The sequence below is a fragment of the Podarcis pityusensis genome, assembly GCF_964106645.2.
Source record: "Podarcis pityusensis genome assembly, chromosome: 5".
Taxonomy (NCBI): Eukaryota; Metazoa; Chordata; class Lepidosauria; order Squamata; family Lacertidae; genus Podarcis; species Podarcis pityusensis.
The window spans coordinates 5,064,501-5,077,867 of NC_138032.1; the positions used below are offsets into that span (position 1 = coordinate 5,064,501).

The 13,367-nt window shown below is 46.8% G+C and overlaps 1 protein-coding gene across 1 annotated transcript in view; it reads right to left on the reverse strand.

The window, feature by feature from the left end:
• Nucleotides 1–13,367, reverse strand: part of ECEL1 (endothelin converting enzyme like 1) — a 51,663-nt gene that overhangs the window by 12,376 nt on the left and 25,920 nt on the right. Inside the window, exons 4-9 of the mRNA XM_081007459.1 lie at nt 12,184–12,276; nt 11,339–11,463; nt 10,353–10,575; nt 9,030–9,128; nt 5,918–5,992; nt 291–394 (exon numbers count right to left, since the gene is read on the reverse strand). Coding sequence (XP_080863585.1) covers nt 291–394; nt 5,918–5,992; nt 9,030–9,128; nt 10,353–10,575; nt 11,339–11,463; nt 12,184–12,276 — 719 coding nt within the window. The remainder of the gene's footprint in view (nt 1–290; nt 395–5,917; nt 5,993–9,029; nt 9,129–10,352; nt 10,576–11,338; nt 11,464–12,183; nt 12,277–13,367) is intronic.

Genomic DNA, 13,367 nt, shown 5'->3' on the forward strand with positions numbered 1-13,367 from the left:
AAAGACAGAGATAGGAAAATACACAGAAAGTGTGGGATGATGCTTGATGCAACAGTGTCTGACCTCCCCACAAGCAATCAGTAGCTCAATCAGTAGCAAATGTCTAACCTCCCTGCAAACAAATCAGGACCAATGCTGGAAGTACCACCAAATTCAGACCTCCACAGTAGCTTTCGTGAGAATTTATGTGCAATATTTCTAGGCTCTCCCTGCTTGGGATAACTCAGGGTGCAGGCTCTCCACAAGCCGGCCTGAGCCGCGCGCTTCCTGTCAAAAGGAGGGATACCTACGCCGACTTGTCCACTTCCTGCCGGATCTTCTTCACTGACAGCTTAATGCTGAATTTGATGCTGTTGAGGATGTTCTTGAAGTAGGTTTTCTCGTGGACCTCAAACTGTGGAAGGAGACAAGTGAAATTAGGCTCAAGGATTTGGGGAAGGGTTGTAGCTCAGCGATACATGCCAAAAGGTCCCAGGTTCAAGACCCCTGTTGCAAACCCCAGAGAGAAGCAAGCTGCTCATGTAGGCAGGACTGAGCACGGTGGGGAACCACTCAAAAAAAAAAAAAGAGGGCACAAAAGATGCATAAAATGTGCATATGCTCACCTCCATGCACACATGAGTTTAGGACTAATTATTACGATTTAAATAGAAATATACCTCGCCATAGCAGGAAAGGTTGTAACCAGGTGAGCTGTATTCACCTGCAAAGGAGCCAGAATCTAGTACAAAAAGGGTTTTAGAACTGATTCAAGAATTTGGTCAAGTGGCAGGATTTAAATTGAACAAGTCAAAAACCAAGGTTTTAGAGAAAAATTTAACACCGTTTGAAAGAGAGAGGTTTCAGAATGAGACAGGTTTAACAGTGGTTAAGAAAGTTAAATACTTGGGGATTAACATGACAGCAAAAAATGGGAATTTATTTAAAGATAACTATGAAAAATGTTGGTCAGAAGTGAAAAAAGATTTAGAAATTTGGTCAAATTTGAAGCTTTCACTGCTAGGCCGTATTGCTGCGATAAAGATGAATGTATTGCCCAGAATGTTGTTTTTGTTTCAAACCTTGCAGATTGTGGACAAAATGGATTGTTTCAAGAGGGGGCAGAAAGATATTTCTAAATTTGTCTGGCAGGGCAAGAAACCCAGAATAAAATTTAAAATATTAACGGATGCAAAGGAAAGAGGTGGATTTGCCCTGCCAGACCTTAAACTGTACTATGAATCAGCAGCCTTTTGCTGGTTGAAAGAATGGCTACTTCTTGAAAACACTGACATTTTGGATCTAGAAGGTTTTAATAATGTATTTGGATGGCATGCATATTTATGGTATGATAAGGTCAAAGCACATAAAGCATTTAAAAACCACATTGTCAGGAAAGCGCTGTTTAATGTTTGGATAAGATATAAGGATTTGTTAGAAAATAAAACCCCAAGGTGGCTGTCACCAATGGAAACGAAAGCCTTGAAAAAGGTCAATATGGAGGTCAAATGGCCGAAATATTGGGAAATTTTGGAACAAGACGGAGATAGACTGAAATTGCAGAGTTTTGAAAAACTAAAAAACAAAGTGCGAGACTGGCTTCATTATTATCAAATAATGGAGGTATTTAAATTGGACAGGAAAATTGGCTTCCAGGTGGAAAGATCCAAATTAGAAACAGAATTGTTAGAACCCAATACTAAGAATTTGTCAAGAATGTATAACTTGCTGCTGAAATGGAATACTCAAGATGAAACGGTAAAATCGGCTATGATTAAATGGGCACAGGACGTTGGTCATAACATTATGTTTGCTGACTGGGAACAGTTATGGACCACAGGTATGAAATTTACGGCATGTAATGCCTTAAGAGAGAATATTATGAAAATGATATACAGGTGGTACATAACCCCAGTCAAGCTTGCGAAAATCTATCACTTGCCCGATAACAAATGTTGGAAATGTAAAGAAATTGAAGGTACATTTTTTCACCTTTGGTGGACGTGCCCAAAGATTAAGGCTTTCTGGGAAATGATATATAATGAATTAAAAAAGGTATTTAAGTATACCTTCCCTAAGAAACCAGAGGCCTTTCTCCTGGGCATAGTGGGCCAAATGGTGTTAAAAAAGGATAGAACTTTCTTTATGTATGCAACAACAGCAGCAAGAATACTCATCGCAAAGTATTGGAAGACACAAGAACTTCCCACGCTGGAGGAATGGCAGATGAAACTTATGGACTATATGGAATTGGCGGAAATGACTGGCAGAATCCGTGACCAGGGAGAAGAGTCGGTGGAGGAAGACAGGGCTCGTCCACACTTGACCCATGCCTAGAAAGTATGATTCCAAGAGGTTTTCCATTTGTCTCATGTTTTCTAGGCATGGGTCTGAGAGGTTTTGCCACTTCCCCCTGGAAAGCCTGCTCTTTAGTGCTAAATCACAACAAATGGCAATCCTCAAAAAGAAAAAGACTGCCGTTCATTCCAATTCAGCTTGCATTAATGTGGAATTTGTGGCAATGTTTCAAAGTTATTCACAGCTTTGCTTTTGGGAACGTAAAAGCAGCAACAATCTGATTGTAGGATATGGCTTCACAACCTATAACAATTATACTAAAAGCAATGATCCTTCAACATCAACTTCGTTGGACTGGTCATGTTGTGTGGATGCCTGATTATAGTCTTCCAAAGCAACTACTCTATTCTGAACTTAAAAATGGAAAGCGTAATGCTGGTGGTCAACAAAAGAGGTTTAAAGACTGTCTCAAGGCAAATCTTTAAAAATGTAGTATAAACACCAACAATTGGGAAACACTTGCCTGCAAGTGCTCCCATTGGAGAACAGCCTTTACCAAAGGTGTCATGGACTTTGAAGACACTCAAACTCAGGACACAAGGGAGAAATGTGCTAAGAGGAAGGTACGCTTGGCAAACCCTCACCGTGATCAACTCCCGCCCGGAAACCAATGTCCTCACTGTGGAAGGACGTGTGAATCCAGAATTGGCCTCCACAGTCACTTACGGACTCATTATTAAAACCGTGTTTATGGAAGACAATCTTACTTGGCTATGAGTGATCACCAAAGAAGAAGAAGACTAAAAGCATAAAGGTTAAGCAGTGTTAGGTACACTGAACGATGAATGTTTCTGTTTTATTCACAATAAATTTTGGCAAGCATCAGAGGGATCGCTGAGCTTGCATTTTGCCAGTGAGTTGGCCTGTGCAGGTTTAGATGGTTGTCAGACATACAATAAAGATATTATTATTTTCATGAAGCAAACTTCATATTACCCTTGGCTCATCTGTTCACTAATCTTGGCAGCTGATCCAGTGACAGTTTGCCACAAGCTGCTCGTACAGGGAGTTGTTTTTAGTGGCTATTACACCTTGCATTGGAAATGACCTGTAACAATCACTGAAAACAACATGTGGAACTGTTACGAGATCTGTCATGAGCTGCCAGAGAGAGGTTCCCAAGGGTTAAAATGCAAGACTCAAGCCTTCCTGTGTCTGTCAACGCAGCAGCCAGAGTTATAATATGCCAGCAAAAAACAAAACAAAACTATAAGAGGCATTTATGTATAGGTTGGGGGGGGTTGCCCCTCCAGCAGATATCATGCACATGCAGCCCACTACCAAAATCAGCACAATCGCTTTTGTGACTTTTGTGATTTGTCCCCACAAAAACACTTCATCACAGTTTCTTCCTGTCTATTCAAAGGGGCTTTGCTGCATGATACCAAATGTAACAATTCACTGATAAATGTATCTATATACTGGCTCACTGGGAAAACTTTAGAAATATAGACATGTGAGCTCAACTACTCAGCAGCCCCTCTGCCTGAGTGATAATCCCTGGCATCCTGATACCTGAGGGCCAGACAGGTAGCCATTCCAGAAATAACAAACCCAGATGAAGACAAAAGGGTGTGATTAACTTGGCTGGGAAACAGGGAAATGTAAATATCTCGTTACACTTGATGGGTATTTGGTGGAGGGCAAGAAGAACCATGGGGCAGGGTCCAGGATGCTCAGATTACTGCCACCAGTCCTCCCCTTTCATGATGTAACCATGATGTATTAGTGATGTCGTTTGGGGGGGTGTAACATGGGGATTAGCAGCTAATAAAAGTTTGGGGGCTCTTTTGTTTGGGGCTTCCATCTTGTTCCACCTGGTGGCAGGTGGCAGTCCTGTCGCGACAGTCTTCAATAAAGACCAAGCCTACTGGCTGCTGTTTTGCTCCGGTATTCCTGGCTGGTGTCCTTGTTTTTTGTCCAAGGGAGCCCTCAGATTTCTCCATTAACAAAGTCCTTGGGGTTAGCCGCAGCTGCCGCCCCTGATCTCTGAGTTGCCCCCCCCAAAGAGAAGTGCCTCCTCACACTGCCCCACAGGGGCCTGGGAAGCACCCTCTGGCCAGCGCCAGAGGCACCATTCACTTGGGGAGCTTATAGCCAGGGCTGCTGCAACAAACAGCTGTGCAAGACTTTGGGAGGCAAAGACGCAAGAGGGCATCAGAGGAGGGAGGGAAGGAAAGAGGGACAGAGGCCAGTGTTGCCCATGGCACCCCTGACCATCGGCACATTGGTTGAAAACCACTGAGTCAAGGAGTAAAAATAACATTTACTTTGGGTTTACTTATAAACCTGTGTGATAGGAATTTTATGGTCTTAGATATATGGTAATGTTCATAAGCGTACCAACCAAGCACGTACATAGATCAGCACAGGAAGACCAACCTGGAACCATTTTGATTCCTAAACTGAGCAAATATTTTCTCTGCAAGGTCAAAGTGGGAAACCTCCCCATTGTCTCTTTCCTCACAAATCCTGTCTTAAGGGCACATTTAAGATATGAATAGGGTATGAGCCTGTGACCTGGTCCAGGAACTAAGTATTTATCATTACAAAAGACTGGCCAGGCTACCCAGGAAATCCAATCAAGTAACCTGCCAGACAGGAGATAAACAATGACAGGAGAAAAACAACATTCAAATTTCTGTTTTAAGACAGCCTTTTCTGTGATGTAGGTGTGATGTATCTGAGGGGTGGTCTTAGGTTACACCCCTTCTATGATGTATGTATGATGTTTCTGGGGGTGGTCTTGATCTACAGGGTGGCAATTTCAAAGTCTTTATAAGGCCTTGCACGCCATTTTTCTGGGTTCCTCCTCCTCTCCTGGGGGTGAGGGGAGCACCCTGTTGCAACAGATCAATAAAGATCAGGCTTACTAGCTGCTTTGCTTCTCAATATTCTCTGGTTGGCCTCTGTTATTCTCTCCTACCAATAGGGAACCTATGTAAGGACGCTATATGGGCTCTTGGATACCCCATAAGGGAAAAGAGCAATTTTTATTTACGACACCTGCAACCCATTGGCACAGGCTTTGTGACCCACTTGTGTTTTACAGGACTGTTTCCTGTAAAATAGGACACACAACCACATTACCTAGGCCAGGTGAGCTAATGTTGCAGCTCCCTGTATTTCTGTTTTTATTTATTGCATGCTGCCCTTCAGTTTATAATTACAAAGGTGGCTTCATATGATGAGAACAACAAATCCATCAGAAACACAATAAAAAAACCCATTAGAAAAATGCAATTGGGGGGTGGGGAAACCCAGTAATCAACAAAACAGCAGGATAAAATAGAAGCCGCTTCTTAAAACTCCTCTGATGTTAAAAGCCTAGGAAAATCAAAAAGGTCTTTGCCTACTGCTGAAAACACATCAATGTAAGTGTTAGGTGATCTCCCTTGGGGAAAGAATTCTATAAACAGGAAGGCTCTTTCCTCACTTACCACCGGCCGTTATTTAAACACAGGTGATTAATCAACTGAAAACTCTTTAGTTGATTAATTGGTTGGGCTGCCACTCTCTGCCCAGGGAGGTTCCCACCCCACCCCAGGAAGCGTGGGCATTGGGCTCCTGGCATGCTTGCCTCGTATTCCTTGTCAATCGCTTCTGGGTTGAGCAGGAAGTCTGGGTAGCCGATCATCACCATCATGTGCCGCAACTGCAAGAGAAGCAGGACTCAGATACCTGAGAGGCAAGACAGCTTGAGTGGCCTGCACAAGAACCCGTGAGCCGGATCAGCAATGCTGGGGAACCCACTGTTACCTAAAAGCCAGTTCCCCAATGCAATTGCACCTTCAGAACGCAGATCAGAGCTTAAAGTGAGGTCCCTAGCAATTCCACCTCTCTTTCACCCTGGCAGTGGAGGACAATAGCCCAGACCTACTATTGGTTTAGGGACGCGGGTGGCGCTGTGGGTTAAACCACAGAGCCTAGGACTTGCCGATCAGAAGGGTGGCGGTTCGAATCCCCGCAACGGGGTGAGCTCCCGTTGCTTGGTCCCTGCTGCTGCCAACCTAGCAGTTCGAAAGCACGTCAAAGTGCAAGTAGATAAATAGGTACCACTCCAGCAGGAAGGTAAATGGTGTTTCCGTGCGCTGCTCTGGTTCACCAGAAGCAGCTTAGTCATGTTGGCCTCATGACCCGGAAGCTGTACGCTGGCTCCCTTGCCAATAAAGTGAGATGAGAGCCGCAACCCCAGAGTTGGCCACGACTGGACCTAACGGTCAGGGGTCCCTTTACCTTTACTATTGGTTTAGTGGTTAAGACTGGTGGACTAGGACCTGGGAGACCAGAATTCAAATCTCCACTCAGCCATGAAGCTCGCTGGATGACCTTGACCCTCTGAACCATTCCTCACCAGGCTTGGTTTCCAGACCCTTGACCATCTTGGTTGCCCTCCTCTGCACACCTTCCAGCTTGTCAACCTCCTTCTTAAACTGTGGTGCCCAGAACTGGACACAATATTCCAGTTGTGGTCTGACCAAGGCAGAATAGAGCAGTACTATGACTTTCCTTGACCTGGACAATAGACTTCTGTTGATGCAGCCTAGAACAGCATTCACTTTTTTCACTGCTGCATTGCACTGTGGACTGCTGCTAAGCCTGTGGACCACCAAGGCCCCTCGATCCTTTTCGCATGTACTGCTAGCGAGCCAGGTGTCCCCCATCTTATATTTGTGCATCTGGTTCTTCCCTTCCAACTGTACAATTCTATGATTCTAACCCGACCTACCTCACAGGGCTGTTGTGGGGATCAGTGAGTAGGAAGACCTTGGAGAAAATGGTGGGACATAAATTCAATGAATAAATAAAAATAAGAGGGTTATAGGAGGTCTGTAGCTGAGTGGAGCATCTGCTTTGCATGCAGAAGGTTTCAGGTTCAATCCTCACCATCTCCAGATAAGGATGGGAGAGGAACCCTGCCTGAAGACCTGGAGAGCCACTGCCAGCCAGTGTAGACAGCATGAAGCTAGATAGACAGACCCATGGGTGTGGCTCAGTAGAAGGCAGCTCCCCGAGTGCCTACAATTTGAGGCACACCGTGCCAAACGCATCCCCACGGCCATAGCCAGGTTGCTTGAAGGACCACCTTGTTTCCAGATCATCGCCCGGAGAAGCCATCCTGACTGTGATGGCCTGGGACTCGGGCTCGGACTAGGAACAAGAGGGGTCTCAGACTGCACCGGATCCTTTGCCTCAGGCATCATCTGAACTATGTCTGGGGCCTGATTCTGAAGAGCCCCAGTCTGCACAGGTTCCCCTGCAACAAACACCAGCTGGGCCGAGTCCGGGGCCTGAGCCTGCCCTGGCTCCAGATGCGGGGATGACCTCGTTGCCTCCAGCTGGGCCATCACTTACAGCTGCTCCACTACCGGTTGGGTCAGGGGAGGCTGAGCCTCTGGGTCTAGTAACCTCCCTATGTCTCCTGAGCTGCAGAGACAAAGGCCTGAGAGATGGAGAGACCTGAGTACTCGCAGGAGGAGGGCTCGCCTTTGGGCGAAACAGGGAGGTGAGTCGCCGGGGGATCAGGACCGGCTGCTACCCCGACAAAGATAAAAGGCTGTCGGACCCCGCCCCAGGTTGCGGGAGCAACACTGCTGTATGCTAGATCCTGCCTGAGATCCTGTACCTGTCCTTGCCTGGTTTCCTGCCTTGACCCTGTTGGACTGACTCCTAGAAGAACCCTTGGATTTGGGACCGGACCTGGACTGCGTTTCTCAGGTCACCCCCGGGGCCAGCGCACTGACTGTCCAATGTCACATCATCTTCATTTCGTTTCTAGGCACACCAAGGCCGCTTGGTGCGCAGCAGCAGCACCAGTAATTTGGAGCACATTCCCAATGAGATCAAACAGGCACCTCCCATGTTGATATTCCGTCAACAGCCATGAAAATGTTTTTGTTCCACCAAGCGTTTTTAGGGAATTAATTTGAATCAGCGTCAGTTATTTGTTCTCCTTTGGTGATTTTATACTTGTATGCCCTTCTGATTATTCTATAGTACACTGCCATGATAATTTTTTTTTAATGAGCTGGAACTGGCAGTTCATAAATATTCTTAGAAATCATAGATGGATGGATGGATAGATAGATGGATAAATAGTGCCTTCCTTTTGTGCCTCCTGGGTTGTGAGTGCAAAAGGTTTCTCAAAGTCATAGAATCCTAGAATCGCAGAGTTGGAAGGGGGATCCCAAAGGTCATCTATCCCAACCCCTCTGCAATGCAGGAATCTCAGCTAAAGCACCCATGACATATGGCAATCCAACCTCTGCTTAAACACGTCCAAGGAAGGAGAGTCCACCACCTTCTGAGGGAGACCGTTCCACTGTCAAACAACTCTTAACACCAGAAAGTTATTCCTGGTGTTTAGTCGGAATCTCCTGTATTGTCACAAATCAAGTCCTACCCTCCAGAGCAGAGGAAAATAAGTTTGCTCCCTCTTCCATGAGACAGTCCTTGAAGATGGCTATCATATCTCCTCTCAGTCTCCTCTGTTCCAGGCTAAACATACCCAGATCCTTCAACCGTTTCTCATCAGGCTTAGATTCTGGGCCCCTTATCATCTCACAAAGGAGCTGATATGCCTAGCCCTTTCTTGACCTCTAGGGCACAATGCTCAGGGTGTGGCTTCTGGGTCTGGGTAGAATCTTCTTCAGTCCCTCCCCACACAGCCCTGCCCCTCCCCGGCTGCCTACCTTGGCTCTAGCCGCCCGCCGTGTCTCCTCATCCATCCAGTCCAATTCTTCCAGTCGACGGTCCAGGATGTGTTTGATGTCTTCCACTAGCTGCTGCACCTGCTCAAAGGAAGTTGCCCAAGGTGGCATGAGTGAACACGGAAGACACACGCCGTTCTCCAAGCAATTCAGGGCAAAGAGATGTGAGGAAGACCCAGCAACCCAAGGCTAGCCCAAGATATTTTGCTTGGACGTCAAAGCACAGCACAGGGGTTGCAATGAGCCCCACGCAGTGCTTCAAAACCCCTGAGACGTCTGCTTTACTCCCCACTGATGGGCAGTAAAGGCCAACAAAATCTGCTTTCTTTCTGCCAATGAACATTTACGAGAAAGGCAATAAAAAACAACAGATCAGTAACTACAGACCAATCAGTTTAATAGATAGCATTGTGTCTGAAGTGTATGCTAAGTTCCTTCTTTATCGATCAGAGGCTTAGGCCAAGGCAAACAATGTTTTTTCCAGAAGAACAAGCAGGGCTTTGATCATGGCCTTTATTGACTTGAAAGCTGCCTTTGATTCTGCCAGCAAAGATGGATGGTAGGCCATGTTGTCAAGTTCCAATTTAGATCTCGAATGCTTGCATACCCTGCCCATTTGATTGGGTTGCCCCAGCCAATTGAGGCAGCTTCCAGCACACACAAAAACTTAATAAAACTTTAACCATTTAAAAACTTCTCCTTGACATCTGATGGGAGGGCGTTCCACAGGGTGGGCGCCACCACCAAGAAGGCCCTCTGCCTGGTTCCCTGTAGCTTCACCACTAGAAGGCCCTCGGAGCTGGACCTCAGTGTCCAGGCTGAATGATGGGGGTGGAGACGCTCCTTCAGGTATACTGGGCCGAGGTCATTTAGGGCTTTCAAGGTCAGCACCAACACTTTGAATTGCGCTCGGATATGTACTGGGATTCAATGAAGTTCCTTTAGGACTGGTGTTAAATGGTCCCGGCGGCTGATCCCAGTCACCAGTCTAGCTGTCACATTCTGGATTAATTGCAGTTTCTGAGTCACCTTCAAAGGTAGCCCCACTTAGAGCGCATTGCAGTAGTCCAAGCGGGAGATTACCAGAGCATGCCCCACTCTGGTGAGACAGTCTGTGGGCAGGTCATTGCTATGCCCTCTTTGGGCCCCAGCCCCACCCCCCACTGGAAAGTGGCCCTCAGAAGGCTGAATACGGCCCTCAGGCTAGAAAAGGTTTCCCACCTCTGGAAACTCCCAGAATGCATTTTCCCCCACCCAATCAGAACCCTGCCTGCCCACCGTCCGCCATCTTGCGCTGGCGCCTACCTTGGCCTTGCTGGCAGAAGAGAAGTATTCCTCCACAAAGAGAGCGCCCAAAGCCATCCCGAAGTGCTTGTTGGCCTGGCTCAAGCACACTTTTCCCAGCTCCATCTGCTTCTCGGCTCCCTCCATCTCCTTGGCGAGCTCGTGGATGGCGTCTCGGAAGGGCGTCGAGAGATGTTCGCTCAGCACCACCGCAATGCGCCACAGCATGTAGTTGTGGAGGATCCTGCAGCAGAAGGAGCGCAAACCGGTTTAGGAGGGGGCTCGGACACTGCATATCCTGGTCCGGTGGGGTGAGGGGAAATAAGGAACCCATATAAGCCTCATTTCCCTCTTTTCCTCAGAGGCCCACATTTTCATATGCAGCAAAATCATTTTTCCGGCTGCAACACCTTAGTCGTCCACCAGCAGGACCACCTTGCATGTAGAAAGCTAGCGTATCAGGGAAATGAGTTCACATCATTTGGAGAACGGTGGGGAGCATTCAGACATGGAAAGCCACACCCTGGCACTCTGAAGTAGCAGTGTGGAAAAAAAGGACTAATTGTTTTGTTTTGCTAAATGTATAATCTGGGCTTAGGAAAGCACAGCAAATTGTGGAAGAAAGGTTGATGCTAAAGGGATCAGGACAGCACAGTAACAGCCACCGTAATGAGGCTAAAGGTCCAATTAAAACCAGCAAAAGGAGTGGCCAGCAAGAACCACCACCAAACACCTTTTGCAAACTGGTGCACAGTGGCACACGGCATCCTGTATGCAGGAGATCTTCTGTGCATAGCCTAAGGCGACTATTGTCTTTCTGGGACTCCAGAGATCCAGGGTGGAGGGAAAACTGGATCCATGCAGTTTTCTGTGGGCATTGAATTGCAGCAAGGAGACTTCCCCACCAGTTAGTTTCACTCCCGTAGGTCGGCCTTGCGAGCAACAGCCCTATGAGGTAGGCCAGGCTGAGAGACAGCAAGCCGGCTTCCTCTTGGCCACATCCTTACCTGATAGGTGTGGTGTGGATAAGCTCAGACACCCTCTGCATGTAGTCTGTGGCCAGCAGAACCACCTCCTCATCCTCGGAAAAATTGTCATGGAATATTCTGTCAAGGAGCCTCTTCCATTTGAACTGGAGATTAAAAATAAGAGCTTCCCAGAATGTATCCCATTTCTGTCCTTTTTATATATATACTGTTTTTATCTATTTTCATGGTATGGAAGATAAATTTTGAGAAAACAATTGTTACAGCATTAAACAACAAGTAACTTCTGTCCTTTTGACCAGTTCTTTCTATCACTGGGTTTTGTTTTTGTTTTTTTACTGTTCATTCTGTGCATGACGGGGATGGTGAATGTAGTCCAGATATTGATGGACTACAATTCCCATCATTCCTGCTGGGAGCTGGAGTCCAGCAACACCTGGAGGGCCACAGATTCCCTATCACTGTCATACGGAACAGGCAGCAAGCGGCTGTAACCAAATCCAGCCATTTTGGAGTTGATAGAGAGAGGAGCAGAGCTAGGACCCAGGGGAGCCTGGGCTCCTGATTGACTAAGGGGCGGGGCTATGGCATGGTCTATAAAGACTGTGTCAAGGTGGGTTGAACCCTCCAGTTAAAGAAGTGGGAGCTTGATTGTATCAGTCATGGACCAGACCTCCATGGCGCATGGAGTGGAATGCATGACAAAATAGTGGAATGCATGGCCCATGTGTGGAATGCACAGCCCATGTGTGTGGAATGCAGGACCCATGGGTGGAATGAACCAGTGGGGTCACAAAACGCCTCTCATTTTTTCCAACTGCTCTCTCCCGAAAGGGGAAAGTGGCCCAATACAACTGCAAACCTACATGAGGTGTGATGCGCTGTAGTTCTCCCAGGGTCACCTTGTTGTACATGGAGTTGATGTCCCTGCGCAGGTCGTCGTACTCGGAGACTGTGATCTGAGAAATGGGAGAGGAAACAGGAGGGGTGGTTCTGTATCCTAACTTACCTTGCAGGGCTGTCATGAGGATAAAAGGGGGAGCAGGAAGAGCCACATACACTGTCTTGAGCTGCTTAGAGGGAAGGGGGGTATAAATGTAATAGGAAAGGAAAGAAACAGAAAAAAGCCCACCCCCAAGAATCCTGGAAATGGCAGCTAGGTGAGAGTGATGTTAGAGATCTCAGTCCTCTCTTTAGGGAGCTACATTTCCCAGAATTCTCTAGGGAAAAGAGATGACAGCTAGGTAGTTTGCATGTGCCAGTTGGATTGTGTTTTAATGCAAAACGCACACCCCAAATGCCCTCAGAATTGTCAGCTATAATCTCACGTTTTAAATGCAGGTAAGGAGAGCTTCAGAGTTTCACAGCAAATCTGAAAACCTGTGAGATACAAACGACTCAGCATCTTGCCCCATGCGACCCCCACATTCATCTCATTTCCCTCCAGCATGTGCTCACAGGAGAATGTTTAGGGCTGGCAGGTGGGAACTGCAGGTGGACAGGTGTAGCAGCTCCCCTGGGACAATCAGCATCCGCCCAGGTAAGCTCTGTCCCTGCGACTCAGAACTAGGGGTGGATGAATCTGTCAATTTCACTCTCCATTTCTAACATTTACCACCATAAGTTCAAGCTTGCCATGTTTCTGCATCGGTTTGTGACCTTACTTTTAAAAAATTCTCACGAAGATTTGTCAGCATGTCCCCTGACATTGCAAGCAATTCCCTCCAAAATAATGCATATCTCTGTGCACTATTTTAATGGATAAATGAACATTTTAGGTATGCTCCCTGCTACCAGTTGCGTTTTCCTGCATGCTATTTGGCTGGAGAAGTGCGCTGCAAAATTCAGAAATGTGCAAATGCCAAAGGAACACCATGTTCCAGTTTGCACATTGTTTCAGAATGTGCAAATGATCGGCTAAGCTCTCACCGAAATGCAAATCAAAACGAATTCCTCCCCGATCCCTCCTCAGGACTATGAATTGCTCCAGAAGTTCACTGCTGGGGTATGATCTGACACAGACCGCCTCTTCCAGGAATGGCCAGCCCTG